Here is a 20756-nt window from a genome sequence, read left to right as displayed (position 1 = left end):
TCAAGGTAATGGAGTTTCCCATCTTTGCAGCAAGAGGTTTTCACCTCAAAATGATATGCTGCAAAATGCACTTCTGCATGGCAGGAGACATGCAGAAGTGCATTTTGCAGCATATGATGCTCATGGCAGGGCGGCCCCACGATGTCATGGTCAGCCCCCACCCACCATCTGGTGTGGTAGCTGCCCTGGCTGAGAGACACCCCTCTACTGGGGCAGCCCCACGCTCGCCCTTGCAGTGGCACCCCCTGGTACAGGACTGTGAGGGAGGGGGGCGGCTTTGTTACTGTCTTTGAGAAAAGGAAGCAGACAATGATACAAGTTAAAAAAAAAAAAAAAGTGTGAGGAGTTTACCTGCAAAACCAAAGCCAAATTTGAAATCACAGGTACCCTTGTGATAATGGCTCAGGTGTCCCCTCACTTCCTCACCTGCCTCCTTCTCTTGTATTTATAACACTGGATTCCTCAGTGAAACTGTTTGTACACACAGCTTTATCACTTTCAATATCTGATGTCAATACATGCAATGCATGCAGGATGTGTGCATCTCCTTGCATCTCCCTCGCCATCCAGATGCTCTTCGTCGCTTCTGTTAAGGACTGCCCTGCAGCAGCAGCAGCAGCATTTTGCAGCGTGCCATGTTCCCGCTGCACTGACGACTGTCTGTGCAGCTCGCCCAGAGTCCGTGCCCTCCCTCCTCCTGGCAGCCCTGTCCTTTCCCTTATCCAAACCCGCTCCAGCGGGGGCTGCAGCCGCCGCCTGCGTGTCTGCCGCAGCTCCCCTCCCTGCGCCATGTGCCACCGCCGTCCTTCCCTGCGCTCCGTGCTGCTCGCTAAGGACACGCTGTGGCACAGCTGTCTGCCTCCTCTGCTGCAGTCAGGCAGGTTTGTATTACTGTGCGCGCTGCTGATGTCGAGCTCCTGTCGTGACCCAGCACCCCATAGGAGGAGCAAATGAGCTGAGACGTCAACGCAAAAAATTATAGCCATGCGAGAAATCCCTCTGCTCAGCTGCTTGGAGAGTGCCTACATGGTTTGTGTGACAGCACCAGCACACAGAAGCAGCACTGAAATGCAGTTAGCAATACAGCTGGGAGACAGGCAGCTAGGCAGGCACTGGTCCAGTGACTAAAATGATCGTACCGTGAGCCAGCCTGCAGTGCCTCTAAAAGTGGCTGACTGCTACACAGAGGCTCGGCTTTCTTTGCCATTACTCCAGTTTCCCCCCGGTGACTGCAGTGTGCGCTCCGTTTCGGTTGTTTGCCTTTTTGTTTCTCCTTCCCACCCACCGGTCTCCCTCTCTCTCCTCCCGTGTCCTTCTCTCCAGGATGGCGGAAGCAGAGTTGCACAAGGAAAGGCTCCAAGCCATAGCAGTAAGTCAGTTTCCTTTTACTTGCTCTTTTGTCCTTAGCCGTGGGTTGTTGGAGGGACGGGGGGATTCCAGCACAGTGGCTGGGAAGCACAGGGAGAGCCTGGCTTGTGCAAAGTTCTGTGTGGAATTCCCTGTTCGGGAAATGAGTGGTTAAAATCTGCTTTGCGGGATTTGGCGGAGAAAGAGGGCTCTGAGGAAGAGCGTTGAGCTGACACGTGCAGAAAGAAAAATGTGAATGCACAGTGGCATGCTTAAAAGATTGATGATAGAGAAGAAAAGAAGGAATAAATGGGGAGGAGAGGAGATTGCAGGAGAAAATCAGTACTCTGCTGAATATATATTTTTTCACAGTTGGAGGTTTTGCTTAGCTGATGAAGTCAAGCAAAAATGATCTGCTGCAGGATGGCTTTTAGTGCAGAAAATAATTGTGCTATTGCTAGTTTTAAGACAATCAAACACAGACACTGCATTGTCAAAATTGTGTAATTGTTTGATCTACTAGTTAAACTGTCATCTCAGCTCCATGGCTGAGTTCCTGATCTCAGAAAAATTTCCTGCTGAGCTGCATTACACTGTGAGTAAAATATAGGCAGGATTGAGTCCCATATTATAACTTTTGTTTTCACATTTAGTAGAGTATTTGAATTGAGCCATGAGCTCAGCTGGTGCAGACCTTGGAGGAACGTGTCTAGTCACACCAGGTGAGGAAGGGGCCTGGCTGTTTAGGATCCACCATCATCCTGGCATATAGAAACTGCCAGCTCATCTTCTAGCATGTCACAGGCATCGTGTCAAAAGGCCTGTGTTTCTGTGGGCACTGCCAGTCAGACAGCCCCATACAGCCTGCCCTTGTTCAAGTGACACCCAGCTCTTCTTCCCCATGGCTGAGATGATGATGCAGCTGTGCCGGTCCCAGACGGATGGCACAGCCCGTGCCGGGGACCGCACACCTGGAGATCTGAAGGGAAACAGAAAACAGCAGAGCCCACATGGATTTTAGTTCTCTTCCCCAGTTCCTCCAGTGATCAACAGATGCTACATTTTTCTGTAGCTGGTACAGGTTACAGATTTCTTTTGTAGGGTAACAGGAATGGCTGCTGCTGCTGCTGCTGCTGCTGCTTCTGCTGCTGCTGCTGTTCCAAGATATTTTTCTTAAGTCCTATACTCTGCTGATAGGTCAATGGAAATTTAAAATAACCAGATTTAAAATAAATAGATTAGGGATTTTTCTCTCTAAAATATTAACTGTAGAAGAGCAAATGATATTATTTGTTGGGTGGGGGAAGCTATAACCATTTAATTTTCAGGCAGTGGAAAGCAGATGCATATTTTTAAGCTGGTTCTCAGTTTTATATCAACATAGGCATTGCCATATCTCAAGTGGAAACACCAGGACTCTTCCCCCAGAGGCAAACCTCACCATGGCCAGTGATTTGGGACTCCTTTATGGCAGAACTGTACTGCAGAGCTGCATAGCTCTGTGCTATGCTGCAGGGCATAGCTCTGAAACACTTATGTCTCCACATTAAGGAAAAAAAAGTTTACATTATTGTTGTTTCTTCCAACTGCTATGTAACAGAATACCAGACAACAGTCATTTCCACATGATGTCCTGAAACCTGCCACCAAACTATATCAAGTCCTCTGCTTCTTAGTGCCCTGCATCTCACACCAATGAGGCCATTATGGACTTGATATTACCACCTGGTGTATGGCAGCTTTTACAGTAGGTTTATGCTAATAGAAGGCATTATAGAAAGCATAATAGAAGGCCTTGAGAGTCTGGACCTCCAGACTGAACAAGTCTGGACCTTTCTATACATATTTCCTCTTTGGTTTCTATTTCTGGTAATTCATAAAACATCGTAGGCAATGTATGCAGTTAATTAGATTGAAAGAATTTTACTTCAGCATAAAAAATATTCAGCCTTATTTTAAGTGTTGGTGTGGGTCCATGAACCAATTTGTTTGCTTAGCACTCCGCAGAGCAACAGGTTTTCCATATAACCTTGTTAGTTGATTTTTCTCCTATGCTTGGTCTGCTGCAGATGTTTGTCAGAATGCAGAGAAGTTAATTTCTAGCTTTGCTCCATCAGAATAAGTGATATGACACAAGTTAGGTGTTTCCTGACTGCCAGTGGTTGGCTAAAATAAGGTCAGTTCTCACATGCTTCATGGTCTTTCTCAGAAGAAGAAAGAAATGGCATTTCAGTTCAGCTTGGTGCTTTATCTGTTTGAACCTGCTGCAGTATCTCTCTGAGATGAGCAGAAGCTTACTCCAGCGTTCTGCAATCACACTGGTTGAATGCTAGACTTACAGAAAGAAATCCAGTCACCACTGGGTTATCTACACACCTGTTCTCTGTACATTTACTTCTATCACCATGGTAAATGAGTTTGCTGAGAAATTTGCCGAGTGAATTCTAAGTGTGCATCACTGAATATGTAAAGAAAACAAATCCAAAACCAGAAATATGAACTTTAACACCAGGAAGCTGACTGGTTTTGAAGCATTTGATTTTATACTTTGTTACCTTGACTTATCATAGTTTTAATATATGCTTCTCTGGCACAGAGCAAAGTGTCATAGGAAGAGGAAAAGAAGGAATCTACTGTTAGGACATTATTCTAAACCTCAGTGAACGTGAGTTAGCCACTTGTTTTGTCTGCAGCAAATACATAGCCTTTCTGTGCATCCATGTTCTATCTGTAAACTGTGAATAATAGACTTTGTCTCATCTTAGAGCAGTGTTAAGGATGCATGCAAGATTGAGCTGTACTTGGATGCCATGGTTTATCAGGGCAAGAAATATCTAAACACATCTATAAAATAGAATTTGTGATTCTAAAACCAGAGAAGCTTCAAATGTGCATGTTTTAATGTCATTGAAATGCTTAGGCTGTGACTTTCAGATCTTTCAGAAGCCCCTAAAATTCACACACTGACTATAGCAAGACTCAGAGCACTGTGCAAATCTGGTTTGAGAAGTAGGAAGATGTGAGACAGCTAGTAAAAAGTGGAACCCAGTTCTCCCTGCTTGGGAGAAAAACAGAAACTCTGTGTACTGGAGAGGTTCTGTGATGACTAGGAGCAATTGGTTTTCTGATCCTTACTTGAGCAGAGGCCACATCACATCTTCCAACTTGGATGTCATGTGTGCTACAGACAGATACTGGTAAAGTTTTCTGCCATGACAGACTGCTCTTAACATCTGCCTGAGCCTGAATCACCACAGCATCCCTCTGCTGCCCTACCAGCAAGGGAGCTGAGTGGTACCCACTCTTAATACTGTAGCAAGATGTCTTCAGCAGGCACACAAGAGGTTAAAAGAGGAAGCCATCTTCTCTCTGGGCTTGTTCCTGTATAGAGCACTTTGGTGTTTGTGTCTGCTTGTTTTCTGAAGGGGATTGGTGGCTAAAATTTTGGGTGAAAAAGGAAGCATTTTTGTGGCTTTTAAAAATATGCTGGCTGCAAGTTGCTCAGAAGTTGGGAATGTACATAGTCCCAGACTCAGTGGCCTGGGGACAGGTGAGCTGACTTAATTGATCTTATTTTGGATAAATAACATGTATGGCCCCAAAATTTGTTATAGGGCTCCTCTTCTATGACTGTAGAGAACTCCAGATGACAAATATAATCTAAATGCTTTGTCTAAATATAGACAAGCATTTACAAAATCTAAGTATTTTCTGTCCCTTACCTAGGAACCACAAAGCTGGGACATGGGGTTTTGGGTATTGATTGGTGCATCTGGTTTATGAATTCACATATGATAGAGTGAACATGTGTTATCCATACATCAGGTGAACTAAATACAATCATTGAGGAGCAGCAATGAGGCGAAATTGTCAACAAAAGCAACAACCAGTGCAGGAGTTGGAGGAGGTTTCCTGGTTCAAGAGATGTCCAGCATACAGATTCAAGTGGGGAACTACTATACTGATTCCTTAGTAGACAAAAACAACAGCAATGATGGTCTCTTACTTACAAGTGCCCAGCTCAGAGAAGCAGTGACTCAATTAAAGAATCACTGACATTCAATTAGCCACACCAAAGATACCGCCTGTCAGGAAAGACCATTCCAGCTTTTTCTATGAGATGATGAATTTGTTGAGCTGAATACAACGTTACTTAGATGTCATCAGGGGGTTGAACTACTATGGCAGGACAGTGGTGTTTAAAAATAGCCCCCTCCTGTATCAGCAAGGTCTGCCTTACATGGATTAAGGACTGGCTTTCTGACAGGTCTCAAAAAGTTGCTATTTGTGAGGGAGACTGCTGTTCCTTGAGAGCAGAGGCAGGGAAGAATTCACAGGAAGCAGTCTTTCAAGATTTGAAGGCATTCCCTAGTTGTAATTTGATGTAAATGGAAATTGCTGATGTGCAGGTAACAAGTGGCAGAGGAGCTGGATATACTACATGAAGACAGCAAGTTGATTATTTGGTAAACTGGATCTTCCATTTGGAGAAATACATCACACCTGTGTACAGCTGGCATTAACAGAGGCCAGTATGGGTTTGTACATCCAGATTTAAGGTAGTATGGGGCTCGCACCACAGAAGAGGGCTCTGTAGTCCGAGCAACACTGCCTTTGACAAGGAACAAGAAATAGTGTGGGAGGTAATTCAACAGGGACAAGGAGAGGGATCCTGGTCCTGCACAGGAGATTGGTTTCATACCAGTTAAACCTACATCAGGTGAAATTTTAGAATCCTCCCAAACGGGAGCTATGTGCATTCACATTTACGTGAAGCACTGCACTGATTTTTCAATAGGTGTTTGAGAATACTAATACAATAGCCGTTACTCCACAAAATGAAAACCCGTGACTAGTACATCATATCCAGGATCATTTTACTATAACACTGCTCCACAGTTTTTGTGAGTCCTTCCAGAGATCATTGTCATGAATATTAGAATGTGAAAAATTAGGTGTTGAGAATCACCTAGAAAGATGTGGCAAATTGACTTAATCAACAGCTTGCTATTTCTGTGATGGCTTAATACATTAGTTTCCAATGCCTTCATTTAGGAAGTAATGCTTTTGTCCTTTAAGTTAAGCATGGGATCCAATCCATCTTAATCTTAAATTGTCTTCAGACCTAAAGACTGCAGGGAAAAACAAAAATGCAGCAAGGTATGGAAAAAAAAGTCAGCTGTGACTCTTCTCCTTGGAAAATAGGTGAGTGAGAAGAATCTGCAAAAGGAATGCGTGTTGTGGAGAGAGGATAAGTAAATACTACTTACATGTTTTGGCACAAGGATTAGTAGGTATCTAAGGAAGGTAACAGTTGTGGAGAAAACAAACACAAAAAAATGTTCTCCCTGTAACGAGTTGTTAAGCTGTAGAGCCCAATTCTCTAGGATGTGGTGAATGCTGAAGAGTGCACTTGGGCTTGAGAAGAAACCAGACAAGCTCATGGCAGTGGAATCCATAAAGGACTTTCTCATTAGAAGTTTTTTAAGCTGTAAACTACTGGCAGGGAAGTTTTTTATCTGTTTGCCATGCTCCTAGTTCTCCTTTAAGCACTATGAAGCAGGGCCTAAGTGTCCTGATCAAGTGCACCCAACCTGTGCACTCAAACAATTCAAATTCCTGGAGTAGCCAAATCTGGAAGTTTTGACACTAAAGCAAGCCCCTGTTGCAATACTTACTTGAATTCAGACTTATTTGAATATTGCTGTATAGTTTAGTCCATTTTTCCCTTTCCCATTTCCCCCTCATTATCTTATTTGTGCATCATATTTATCATATCATATTTATCATGGCTTACTTATCTTATTTATGGCTCTGATTAATCACAACCATTCCTCTGCCATCTCATTCCTCAGTGGTCCCAACACCCAATTACCTGAAACAGAAAAAAGCCTTCTGTAGCTCTCCTCTTTTTACATTCTGAGCTAAAAGACTTGAGGGCTAGTGAGACCTTATCATAATTCCAGAGTACTCTGGTGAGGAAGACCTGGCAGAATTGAGTCTGCATCCTGCTGCAAATATTTCCAGGGGTGGGTTTAGCAGGAGTAAACTAGGGGTTAGCACAAACTAAATCTAAATTAGTTCTGTACTGTGAGCATGACACAGATCTGTGAGATTGCTGTGAACCTCAGTGCAAATCAGCCAAAGGAGAGAAGTTACATTTGCATTGCTGTAAAGGATGAGGAGAGGTTTCCCTGCACGCAGATCTGCATGCAGCACTACCCTGGACTGCAGCAATACAATGAGTCAGCTTCATGGCAGACCCTACAGGGAGAAATGCATGCAAGCAAGATTTGAATCTTGTCTTCACTTCTGGAACATATAAAGCACTTAGAGGTCATGTGTGAAATGTTAGTGTCTTTGCCCATACTAAGACAAAAACCAAGCAAAAAAATGCCTAAAATACCAGAAAACTAAAATTACCTTCTCAAGTTTTATTGGTATTTTTACTTTAGGAATGTTTAGACAACAGCAAGAGAAGCAAAAATATGAAGAAAAAAATATTTCTGTCAAAGTATCTGTGAAAACTAGGTAAAAAATTAGAGCAACAGAAACCAGTTTGCTCTTGAGAAATTTCTAGACAGTTTCCAGACTTACCCAAACTCAACTGTTTAAATTTAGAACTGTTTCCACAGCACATTCCTAGCCCTTAACACATCACCAACATCTCTTGAGCACAGACAAGAAGCCTGAGATACTGGATTTTACCTTGTGCCTTTCAAATTATATTTTTAAAAATAAGCTGAAAATGGGTGAAAAGGTTTTGTGATTTTTGTTGTTGTTCTTTTAAAGTCTCTGGTTAAATAAAAAAGTTGTGAAAGTTGTACATTTTTAGAAACTATTTAACACCTCTAGCCTGGAGTGTAACTTTAAGGACAGATTTCCTATAGCATGGTATAGTTAGTCTGAGGTCAGACTGTGGGATTTACATGCCATGCTTGAAGGAATGGATAGTTGGATACCTAGGCTGAAGGTGGGATAAGCCTGAAAGGGGTTCCACAATGATATTCAGCCTCCTCTTGAGCAGTCCTGCTCTTTTAAGGAATCACTCCTTGTATCCATCTAACTGCTTCACAAATACTGTTCTATGCTTGCACAGAATAAAGTGTATCCTTCTCACAAAGCAGTCGCCAGCAAGATGGTTCACCTGCCAAGTGTATTTGGTAAAGTATTGGACTATGCACCTCTAGTAAATTATTAATTATTACCTTGCCCTCTCTCAAATGGCACAGGGGTATATGCTGAGCCTGTGTGTGCTGAGGCACAGGTCGGACTAAGGATGCCTTGCAGAAGCAGAGCTTGGAACCAAAAGGATGCTATGCCTGCCTCTGGCCCTAATTTCCTAGCGTAGAAAAGCATTTTTTGTTGCAAATTCTATCCAGGAAAAGCCACGTGGTTGCAAAGGTTAACACCATCCAAAAAGCTGAGTGGCAGTGAAATGGGTTATGGCCTATTGGCAATTGCTTACCAGCCCTGTGTAGTTCTTGACACACAGGTGCTTTCTGTTACTTAGCTGACTTCCAGTGAGGTTAGATGCTGGAGGCGTGTGAAGCATTCTTCCTCTCTTCACCAGTAAAACCAAATACTGTCGTTGTACAAAAAAAGGCCAGCAACCAAAGCAGTTCGAAGAGCTCTTTTTGGAAGGAGACAGACCTGCCCTGGTCTATGAGTTGCTGCCCCTTCCAGACAGCACACAGCTCAGGTTGTTGATTTAGGCAGTGCTCAGGCTGTTTTAATTTGAGCTGCCAGCATAATTTGTCAGGATCCAGAGACAACAGCAGGGTGGGGCTCAGACCCTCTGCAGTTCCTAATAATAGCAGTCACTGGCAATCAGCTGTACATTTGGGACAGCAGAGATGTGTTCAGATATTTCAAACAAAGCACAAACCTTGAAAGAAGGCCCTTATTTTACCAGCAGAGGACTTAATAAAAGGTGCTTAGCAGTTTTTTGGGGGTATGTCATTGTCAGCTCCTCTGCTTCAGCCACGTTCCTTTGCCGTGCAGAATTGCAAGCAGCACTGCAGTAGAAGGAAGTAACCTGGGCAAGTGATGGCTGAGGAGACCCTTTTAAGAGGCTGAATATTGCAGACAGAAATTAGAAGTCAGGTTGCCGTGTGATTAATTGCTGGAGGAGGCAGCGCTGAGCAGGCCGAGGCACTGGCTGCAGTCTCGTTAGGGCACAGCAGCAGCAGGAGCGAGGCCGGGGCTGAGATGGCTCGGAGCAGGGACGAACGCCTGGCCATTAATTAACCGGATGAGTGCCACTGTGGAATGACCGGCCTTTCCCAGAGGGAAAGAGTATACAACCCCTTCTTCTTAACCTCTCATGGAACAGCTCTGTTCTCCACCACGTGCCAGGTCCTTGGAAGAGCTCCTGCTGACAACGATGTGTTTTTTAAAGATCCCTAGTCATCCAACTGTGTCCCATTTGGAACATAAAGCAAGCACTCAGTATCCAAGGTGTCACTAAATTTACGACAAATGCTGCCCAGGGGACTGGATTGTTTCATATGCTGGCCTTGGTACAGAATGGTTATCTTGAATGTTTTGGCCAGTTCTGGCAGCTTTTTGCAAATAATATTTGAAAGTTAATCCCTTATCTCTTTTGAATCCTCAACTACATTGCAATAGAAAGTAAGGCTTAGTTGTTAGTCATGTATTTGCTCTTAATAAATATGAGCATTTACAAGCACTTGCTGTATGTCAGACAAATCGGCTCCAGCAGAATTTTGATTCAGCATTGAAAGCTGCATCTTTAAGACTGCTCCTTGTGATAGAGATACCTTCTTTATTGGGAATGTACATAAACTCATCCCAGCATCACCAAGATCTTAGCAATTTGATCTGGTTAAGGAAGTAACTTCTAATCAGGTAGGAAAAGAACCTCTAGTTTTTAAAAAAATAAAATAAAGAACAGCCTAAATGTAACACTTTGAAGAACTGTGTCCCTGAATCAGTAAAACACTGTACCAATTCTTTCTGCTAAATTTACTGTTGTTATTGCTAAAGTTTCAAAGTATACAAGATTTAGACTAAAATACATTATGGACTATAGGATACAGACAATATAGGATGCCTGAAACTCACCTGTGAAATAGAGACCTTCTCACACTTTTCATGCTTTAGCTTTAGATTATCGGATTGCCAACTTCCTGGTTTCTTGAGGAAAAAATAATAGAATTGGTTTATGATTATTCTTTTCCTTATCATGTGTGACATTGCTTAGGGTGCTGATGCAAGATTTTGGTGTGACTAATGTGTCACAGACCTCCTCCTCTGTGACTTTGTCTGTAATTCACAGTGTTCCAGAGTATTCCACAGGAGTTGTTCCAGGATCAATAAAGCTTACAACATAGGGCAACTCTTTACTTTTTTTTCCCCCTCGGATTTTAATATAATCTGAAGAATTAATAAGAATATATATAAGAATTAATAATTCTGAAAGCAAGGGGTGTTCAAAGATTATTCCACTTCTGAGAAGGAGCAGATGGAAAATCCTGCTGAACTGGAAAAAGCTGGTAGGAATTTTACAACTCTGCTGCAATTCTCAGAGCACTTCAGGGGTAAATTCTCTTCTGGACTTGGCCTCTGTATCTCTGCCTGCAAACTCATTGCCTGTGAAAGCAACCCTGAAACACTAAGGAATCTAGATCTAAGGAAAAAAACAGTGGTATTTTGGTGGTCCAAGTATTTACAGCTACAGTTTCTGCTACATTTTGGTTTGTGATATTTAAGGCAGGCCACCATCCTGGCTTAGACATATAAGAAAACAGAATAGTTTATGACGTCTGTTAGTTTGAAAACACATGCTCATTGGTAAAATAAATCCAATTTATATTGAAGTGAATAACAGTAATGACATAACTCTGGACAAGTCAAAGATGACTGGTGGAAAGGTGGTTATATACTGTTACTATCTGTGTGGATTGGAGAGTGGTTTTACCAGGCTCATCTGTGTGCCACTGAAGTGAAAAAGTGATTTTAAAATGATACAGGAATATTACTGGCCTTTTTCACATAGTGTCTTCAATACAAGCACCTAGTACTTACCAACAGCTGTGTAGCAGTACTGAAGAAAGAGTGATAGTGGATAATGCTGTGAACATTACTCAGCAGTCTCATCTCAGTCTCATCTATCATGGAAAAGGCACTGTGAGTGTATATATATGTATATGTGTGGTGATAGATTAAGATAAATAGATAGATAGACAGACAGAAACGCACACAAACATAAAAGCTCAGCATATATGGTATATATTCTGGAATGCTGTTTTTTAGGCATGTGGAATGCTGTTTTGATTGCCCAGACCCATGCTGGGTGTTAGTCTCCAAGAAATCCATGGGCACAATGGAGAAGAGTCCAAGAGAGTCAGGAATGATCAGAAGTGGAAGAAAATTACTGCTGAGGCAAAGCAGACTTGTCTGGCCTGGTGAAGAAAATATCAATGTTAAGCTGTGTAAGGGTAGAAAAACCTTCTGTATTTCTTCTAGGGTGGATCTTGTGTAAGGGTAGAAAAACCTTCTGTATTCCTTCTAGGGTGGATCACCAATATCTTTGCCTGTTCTCAGATGTTTCTTAGTCAACCAATGATCACTAGTCTGCGTATAAAGTGCTCTTCTGCAGCCTGTCAGTTTCTTTGCAATGCCAAGCACACTCTTTCCCAGAGTTTGGCAGCTGACTTATGGATGCTTGCAGACCCAGAAGAGCAATTTAACCCAACTGCAGTGTCAGAAATCTGAAGCTGTGTTGGTTTACTTTGCATTTTGAATAGGGCAAGTGTGTGAGTAATCAGGCACTGGAATTCAGATATGTTGGGTAACCTGATCATGTTTGAGAACATAAAATTACCTTTCTTCCTGCAGGAGAACCATCAGCCCCTATTCTCTTCAGCAGGATCCTATTCTGCTTCCAGTCAAGTTTATGGGAATTTTGCTGCTAGTTTCAGTGGTGAGCAGGAACAGGAGTATCCCCATAAATATTCACACCATTTCTAACACTATCATCACAAAAAATTCCAGATCTGTGCCAAATCAGACCTATAAATCAGACTTTTCAGGAGGAAGTATAAGGATGAGGATGAATACAGAAACTCAGCTTCACTATTTGTTTAACCTTGAGAGTTGCATGCTTTGCCGTTTGTCAAATGCATGTATCAGCAGTACAGAGGCACAATTAGAAAGTGCCCAAACTCAACTATCCAAAGTTCAGCTTTTTATTAAAAAAAAAAAAAAAAAAACAAAAAAAAAAAAAAAACTGGATTTTAAACTCCATGTGTTCATGTTCATCCACAGGAGAAAGCCAGTTTTGACAGTTTGGTTCTCATAAAACTTACCCTCTGCTCTTGACTTCTTCCCTTTTATGTTACCAAGAGTGCAGATATACCTTTGCTGGAATAAGCTTCCCATGCTTTAACTGTACTTTGCAAGGAGCTGCTTTTTCAGTACAATCTTTTTCAACAGTTTTTTCTCTTGTGAGAAATGTTACAAATTGTAGCAGGGGACAGAGGGGTTTGGAATAAAGAAAAAATAGAGTAATTATAGTACCATCTCTTTTTTCTGTACAGGCAGGGGGTAGAGAAATCTTTTTTAAAAAAAGAGTTATTTTCAGTTTCAGTGAAACCTGTTTGTGGTTTCTTTGTTAATCCTGGAAGGTGTGAAACTGTGAAGGCTCACCAAGCTGAAATTTCCTTAACACTATAGCCTAAAATCAAAGGGGATGAGAACCTTACCCTTTGGCTTGTGCAAACTGAATTAAAGCATTAATACTGTGATTGAATTTCATTGTTTTTCTTTTTATCTAAGCCAAATTGGCTTTGAGTTGCCTTTATAAAACAATGCAAAACTTTGCACTGAAACTTTGGAGCCAGTCTTTAGGACCTGTTTGGGGGCTGGAAAACAAATAGTGCATAATCTGTAAAGCAAAAAAAATGTCAAAGGCCTCCAGAAAGCTCAAATTCAGGGTGATTTCTTTGCACCTACATCTTGACCTGTATGGGCAGAAAGCCTTGCAGCATGCATTAAAGTAAAGCAACAGGTACTCAGATTATAACATCCTTACAGATTTATCTTTCCCTATTCCTGTATTTTAAGACAGCTCACGTCATAGTTAAAAAACTCATCACAGAGACCCTTCGGTGCTGATGTGCTGTTAATATTGCACTCCATTTGTCTTGGTCTGAAAGACAAGCGCCTGCTATGAAGGCAGGAGCCTCCCTTGGAATGGAGAGTATGACCCCCGTCCCCGCGAATTATTATAATTTTGAACCTAAGGGGCTCTCAGGCAAAGATGCGACAATAGGAACAGCAGTTCATGACCAGTGTGTGCAATAAAGCACACAAACATCACCAGCCCCGGCACTGACCCCACACAGAACCCGAGCTCGGGCCCGGCCGGCTCGGCCGCGGCGCTTTCCCTCTGCTGCAGATCCGGGCTCGGCCGGCAGGGGCGCTGCTGCTACCGGGGGCGGTGCCTCCCCCGCGCCTGCAGGGGGCGCTGTGGCGATGGCGGCTCGGCCCAGACGGGCCGGGATGTTGGAGAGGGCTCGCTCCACGGAGGGACCCTCGGGAGCACCAGGCTGGGATGGCAGGGTTGAGCAAAAGTCCCGCGGTGGTGGACGAGATGTATCAAACTCCGCAGCTGTAGCGGGAGCCACAGGACGTCGGGCAGGCAGGGGATGCGGGCTACAGCGTGACAAAAACGGAGCAGTGGCAAAGAAGGGGCGGGGATGAGGCGGCAGCGTCCCGGCTCTGAGCCGGGCAGGGGAAGGTGGGCCCGGGGGCCAGGGGTTTTACCCGAGGCACCCGAGCAGATGGAGAAAAGTCCATTTTTTTAGTGAGGTAGGGTGTTAATAAAGTCCCAGTGCAGCGGCTCTCTGACGAGCGGAGCTCCACTCACGGCGCAAGAGAAGCAGCCGAAGACAGAACCCCACAGTGCTGATATATTCTCCCCACAGCAACCCCAGCCCCTCTCCCCTCCGAATGCTGACAGCCCAAGAGAGATAGGGCATTTGCACCCAAATCTGTTTTCCCAGTCTAAATCTTCACAGTATCTCTGCCCCCCGTGAAACCCCAGGTGAAGAGAGAGTAGCCAGCTACACCCCCTCCCCTGAGCTGTGACAACTTCTTTTGTCTCTCTTAAGTATCCCGTTATTGTCTCCTAGCAACACGCATGGGGGAAAATTCCCTAAGAGACAAAAAAAAAAAAAAAAAAAAAAAAAAAAGCCACAACCAAAAACAAAGGAAAATTATTAAATCCCAACACCATTTCAAGCTGTTTGTCCTTCTTCAGCAGAATTTTTTGGCTTAATATAGCCCCACTTAAACCATGAACAGTAAGTAATTGGCTTGCGTGTGGATATATTGCTGAAGCATTACATGTTTCCAGGTGTGCAATCCAGAATTGCAGATATTCAATACTTAATAGAGAATAAATGTGGCAACGCTGGTGACAGCCTCTTTCTGTATTGTAGTAATTTCATCCCGAGTTTTACAGTGTTACAACTATCACATTAGTGTGTGACTTAAAAACTCCATCTTTGCAGACCAGTTCTAAATTTAACAAACTAAATAAAACATACTTTTGGGTACCTGAGTAATAGCAACAGTGGTTTTGGCTGATTCAAGAGTTGAGTATTTTTTTACTGAAGTGAAGACCATCACTTTCCAAAAAGTAACCGTGTAAGTGGCATTCAGCTTTCCATTTGTATTGTCTTTCAAAAATTAATATAGAGTATCTCATCTACAAAATGTTGGAAATATTTTCCTTGGCTAAAAGACGTCAAGAAATAATTACAATCATTTAGAGCATATTGAAGTCATACACTGAAGTACCTACATCTGTACAAAGATGCACATCTGCCTTTAGGTCTACTAGGTATCCAAAACATGTCCTCATAGTAAGAAATCAGATTACTGGAATGGATGTACAACAGATACCAAGGGTAATGGAAACAAGCTGGTAACTTGCTACAAGATCAGCCGTTGAGAGAAGCAGAGAGCAGTTTGGATGAGCACAGCTGCCTCTGCACTTTACCGTGGTGTATGGCATCCATTAGCTCCCCATCTGACTCAAAAATATGTGCCAAAGAGTAAACTCAGTAAGCTCAGCATGAAGTCTAAACTTCGTTTCAGAAAGGAGGCAATACAGTCGTGTATTATTCTCCTTGGTGTCCTTACTCAGGCGTCTTTTTCCAGCCAACCACCATCAAAAACTTGATTTATTACTTTTTTTTTTCTGTTGTACTGACAAGGACTAGCTATTTACCCACTTTTTTCCTGACGTATGAGTAAGAGCAATATTGTCGAAAGTATCCAGTAACTCTTTACTCAGCCTGAGGCTTTTCAAAGCCTCCATTTTTTGGAAGGTAGGTTGTTATGTAATGCTTCCTCTATTCAGAATACCTTCGTATTGATCTGAAAGACATTGTGAAACTTTGGTGTGTCTGACTTTCGCACCTGCTAGAAATCCGAAGTAAATCTTCATTCTGACAGTTTCAGAAGTGGCAAATTGAACAACAGCACACAGTGATAGGAAAAACTTACTCTTACTTACCCTTTTTACATTGATTGCATCCTTGGTCTTTACTTTTAAAACAATATTTATTTGTTTCAGCTTCTCCTTCTTCAGATAAAAGGAGGGAGAGAAACTAACTTTACTAACTAGTAAGGAATAAAAGGCATGTCATTGGAGGCAACAGCATTGCTGAAAAAAAACCCCCATCAAATCCCCTCTAATAGTTTTGGTTTGTCACATAGTTACAGGGTTTTTCATGCCCCCTGAACTTGTGGCCCCATGCTTCCCTACAAAACGTGAGTTGTCCTACTTACCATGGCACAGAAGCAGTGCGAAAACAATCTATATCAAGTCTAAATGGTGCTTTCAAGATAGAATTTCAGGCACAAGTGCTTCCCAGACCTTTATTATTCTGTATTCGGCAGCTGATGAAGCTTGATGCTATAAAGGAGGCAAACAAAACACCATTAAACACCTCCTGAATAGTTTCAGAATAGTTTTCTTTCTGCTTTGGCCGTGCAGAAGATAAATCTCTATTGTTCATGACTGGTATTAGAGCAGTCTGGTCTACAGCTGAGGTCTACACCCCGTCGTGCCAGCAAAACAGAAAATGTGTACCCAGCATCAGCCTCCAACAGAGCACAGGGCAGGGAAGATGAGAAATGAGCACAAAAAGGTGAAATCATTTACCCAAGACATTCAGGAAGCTGAACCCTCTTTTTGACTCATCCGGTGGCCCGCTCCGCATCCCTACTGCCGGGGTCCATGTTAACCTCTGTTGTCAAAAGTTCCCACCCTGCACTGAAAAACACAGTCCACTGACCTGCTTCTGTTTAGGGTGCTGGAAAATCCTGTGTGGGCATCTTGTCTGCACTCTGATCCTTTAGTGCCCAAGATCTGCACCACCTCCATAGGCCATGCCAGCAAGGCCTTCAGCAGAGCTGTTTCTCTAGAGCTTTCATACATTTTGATTAGCTGGCATCAAAGGACTGAATCTTCCTACATGGGCTGCACTGCTGTTCCTCAGCCATGTCATGTATGTTCTGTGACTACAGCATGTGTAATCAGTTAACCCATCAGTTTTCTTCCTTACTCCTACCTTGTGCATGCAAGCAGCCATACCAGTAACACACTTTCAGGGATCCTTCAGAGGTGTCTGAGGACCAGAATTTGTATTAAATGTCTACCTGGTGACTCCACTGCAGAGACACCTGGCGCAAAGAGGAAACTTTGATCCAGCCTGCTGATATGGCTTTTGTCCCTCTGGTTGATGTTCATGATCATTATAATTGTTTGCCTAGTTTAATTTGGTGGGTATAGGGACAGGTTTTGTTAGGATCTCTGCAATAAGGGATAGAGTTAAGAAGCTCCTAAGTCCTCATGAGAGATGTATTACAGCACCAGCTGTGACCTACACATGTGTTGGAGCAGTCCCAAGCACAAGTACAGGCTTGACAGAGGAGTATTGAGAGCAGTTTCTGGGAGAAGGACTTGGGGCTGCTAGTGGATCAGAGGCTGTACATGCCCTGTCAGTATGCACTCAGAGCCCAGAAAGCCAAAGTGTCCTGGGCTGCATCCAAAGCAGCGAGGCCAGCAAAGTGAGGGAAAGGGTTCTGCCTCTCTGCTCCTCTCCGGTGAGACCTATCTGGAGTGCCGTGTCCAGCCCTGGGGCCCCCAGCGTAAGAAAGACATGAAATTTTTAGGTCGAGTCCAGGGGAGGCCATGAAGAGGAATGGGAAACTGAAGCACCTCTCCCGTACCTGGAGAAGAGAAGGATCCAGGGAGACTTTATAGCACCTTCCCGTGCCTAAGCGGGGAAGAGAGATGGGGAGGGAGTTTTTACCAAGGTATGTAGTGGCAGGACAAGAAGTACAGCTTTAAACTGAAAGAGATTAGGTTTAGATTAGATATAAGGAATAGATTCTTTACTGTGAGGGTGGTGACACACCCATACAGGTTGCCCCAAGAAATGGTGGATATGCCATTCCTGGAGTGTTCAAAGCCAAATTGGGTGAGCAACCTGGTGTAGTGTGCAGAGGGGGGCGTACGTGGCCCGAAGTTTAGAGTCCAACTAGCTGAGGGCGAAAGGCCGATGCCCCTCTGCAATTCCTGGCCAGCACCCTTCGGCGTCTGATGGCCTTGGGCCGCGCTGGCTGCGGACTGGCTTACACTGCTGGTATTGGGGAGGAACGGAGCTGACCATTTCCTGGGGGTTAAACATCGGTTTATTGAAGGTGTAACACGCAGGATGCAAACGCAGGAAAACCAACCAGGAAAAAGTTTTTTTTCAATAGGGGGTGAAACAGGATTATAAAGGAGGGGGGTGGGTACAGGCGGAACCAATCGGGAAAGGTGAGGGGATGAACTTCACAGAACTGACACTCCATGGAGACCAATAATCAAAAGGTAAGGAAGGTGTCCTGGGTCCCCAGCCAACCACCACCTCCAGAGAGGAGAAGGTTCTCGAAACCTGGGAGGAGAAGGGAGTGATTGACTGGGCCCAGGGAGGAGACAACTTTCACTTATAAGGGAAACTAGGGGAGGAGCAATTACATATCGGCAACTATGAATAGAGCAACTTAGCTGACAGGGTGGCAGTGGCGGGAAAAACTGGGGGAACAAAACCATTTTACACATAATAGGGGAGAACAATACATAAATTGGGGGAATAACACAAGGAACTTAACAGCACACTACAACAGTAGTGAATGATGCCCTTGCACTTGGCAGAGGGGTTGGAACCACATCATCTAAAAGGTCCCTTCCAACCCAAACCATTTCTATTATTCTCTGAATACCATGTTTCTTTGTTTCTAGGGAAGCAAAGCAAGAACATCCCCTCGCAGTGTAGCATGACCTAGGAAACTTGCCTTTCCCTCTCTACAGCCACAGCAGCTATGGATCTAGCTTGATTTCTCTGCGTTTCTACTGATAGATTCAAAGGTACTGCCCCATGGCAAGTAATAACCATTTGAAAGAAAGAAATAATTTAATCCATGAGTAAAAAATGGCTTTAGGAAGGAGAAGCAGAGGCAGAAATATTTTCTGGTGTATAGAACTGTTCTGTCCAAGTCATTACAAATGACATAACTGTGGCATATATTTTCAAAAATCTTAGCAGTGGAATGGATAATTTTCGCCTCTGACTTTCAAGCTGTGGTCTTGGACGGGTGGTGGGAAATTTTGAGGGTTTTAAGGCTGTTAAGATTCAGAGAGGAAAACCAAAAAGGTGAACGTGTTGGCACTAGTTTCCTAGCAATCCTCATGGCAGGAAGAGAGCGTTTTCAAGCACCAGCAGATATCAGGACTGTCAGCCAGCTAGCTGCTCAATAAGGATGCGCCCTCACCACAAGCAGTGGTAAAAGCATCCTATTTTATTAGTATGTCTGTCTTCTCAGAATGCCAGTTGTTCAGCACAGGACAGCAGAAAAGATCATTACAGTGGACTTTTACTTGTCAAAAGTTGCATCAGAAAATAAGATTTTTTTTCTATACCTATTTCTGTTATGGAGAATTTCTTATAAGTGGAAGAGAGACGTATTACTGCCATTCCCACTGAATACTCCATGGGGGCCAAGACATGCTGTTAACAGTTTTTTTAGAAAAGTATTTCTAAACCTTCTTCCTTTTCAATGAATCCATAAAGATTTAGTCTTTCTCTACTACTTGATATATCATTACCAAGCACCAGGGATTTAACTGTTTGCAGATGTGACTGAACTTGTATTTTTTCATTATCAGACTGACTTAATCAGATTTTTTCTGCTTTACTTCTTTACTTTTGACATTGTCATGTCTTTGAACTAAGCACTGTAGTAGTCCATTGGTGTGCCTTAGCGTGGCAACTGACTGTAATGGAGACAAATAAAGTCATCTTCTTCAAGTATTGATTGATAGTTCAAGCCTTGTCATATTTGGATGGCAATCAAGACCCAGCTTGATGCAGCACAAAAAAAAACACCCAGTAGCAATTACAGTGGTCAAAAGATACCTTATCATGGAAAAATCCATTGTTAATGCCATACTTTCTTTAAGTTTTTTTCCTTCCCCTTGATAAGAAAACTGAAGAGCTCTTGTTTCATCCTTTGTATGGCTGTACTTGGACATTTTTAACATCCTTACTGTTTGTCGTGTTTCTTTTATTCATCCATGATCAACCTGAATTGAAGTTTTCCTGCAGAATGCAAATTTTTGAACAGATTTGCAGAGTTCAGCATTCAGCTTACAATAGGAAAGGGTCTAAATTAAAGATGTGACCTTGAAAATACATACTCTCTTGTGCCCCCACTCCCTTACATTTCTGTATGGGATGGGTTATATTTTCATAATATATCTCTAAATGTAGTGAACATATCTACATAAACTCCCAGTGGGTGGATCCCATCTGTTTCCACACTATAAGAAAATGTTTTAGAAACCTAAAGGAAAGGAAAGTTATAAATGTACCCATCCTTACACCCTATCCCAGCTTCTCATTTTCCTGTCCTCTTTGATGTCTGTCTGTGCAAATGCCAAGACTGAAATTCAGCTCTTCTAAATCTTCCTTTAACTCAAAACTTAACTCTCTTGTTTCTGTTATCAGCATTTGAAACTGTCTCTCAGTTTTCCTTTGGAAGAGGGTAAATAAGACACATTGGTTATGTACATAATTGCCATTAAACTTTTTACCCCTGGTAATTCAGTCTCTTCAGACTACTCTGTTTCTGAAGAATCAACTACAAGATCCAAGAACCATCCATAGCAATTACCAGATAAATCTTCCTCATTTCACAATTTAAAGGAAATTACTCCAGAAGGAAATTCTTGGCATGCTCACTATTTTATAAGTACTGCTTAAAGTTGTAGGGAAAAGAGAGGGGAGGGAAAGCTTTGTAAGAACTACTCTTTTTTCCACCTT

The 20756-nt window shown here is 42.9% G+C and overlaps 1 protein-coding gene across 5 annotated transcripts in view; it reads left to right on the top strand.

Annotated features, from left to right (window-relative positions):
* The first annotated feature begins 522 nt into the window (after positions 1 to 522).
* Positions 523 to 20756, top strand: part of PALM2AKAP2 (PALM2 and AKAP2 fusion) — a 266196-nt gene continuing 245962 nt past the window's right edge. For 3 of the 5 annotated variants that reach the window (XM_074533560.1, XM_014271541.3, XM_074533558.1), the window contains exons 1-2: positions 523 to 881; positions 1324 to 1369. In XM_074533560.1, coding sequence (XP_074389661.1) covers positions 535 to 881; positions 1324 to 1369 — 393 coding nt within the window. In that variant the 5' untranslated portion in view covers positions 523 to 534. The remainder of the gene's footprint in view (positions 882 to 1323; positions 1370 to 20756) is intronic. The other 2 variants (XM_074533561.1, XM_026797104.2) reach the window with 1 other exon arrangement.

Source organism: Zonotrichia albicollis, chromosome Z (assembly GCF_047830755.1).
Source record: "Zonotrichia albicollis isolate bZonAlb1 chromosome Z, bZonAlb1.hap1, whole genome shotgun sequence".
NCBI classification, from domain to species: domain Eukaryota; kingdom Metazoa; phylum Chordata; class Aves; order Passeriformes; family Passerellidae; genus Zonotrichia; species Zonotrichia albicollis.
Note: the sequence above shows the minus strand (reverse complement) of the source record. Positions and strands in the feature narration are given on the sequence as shown.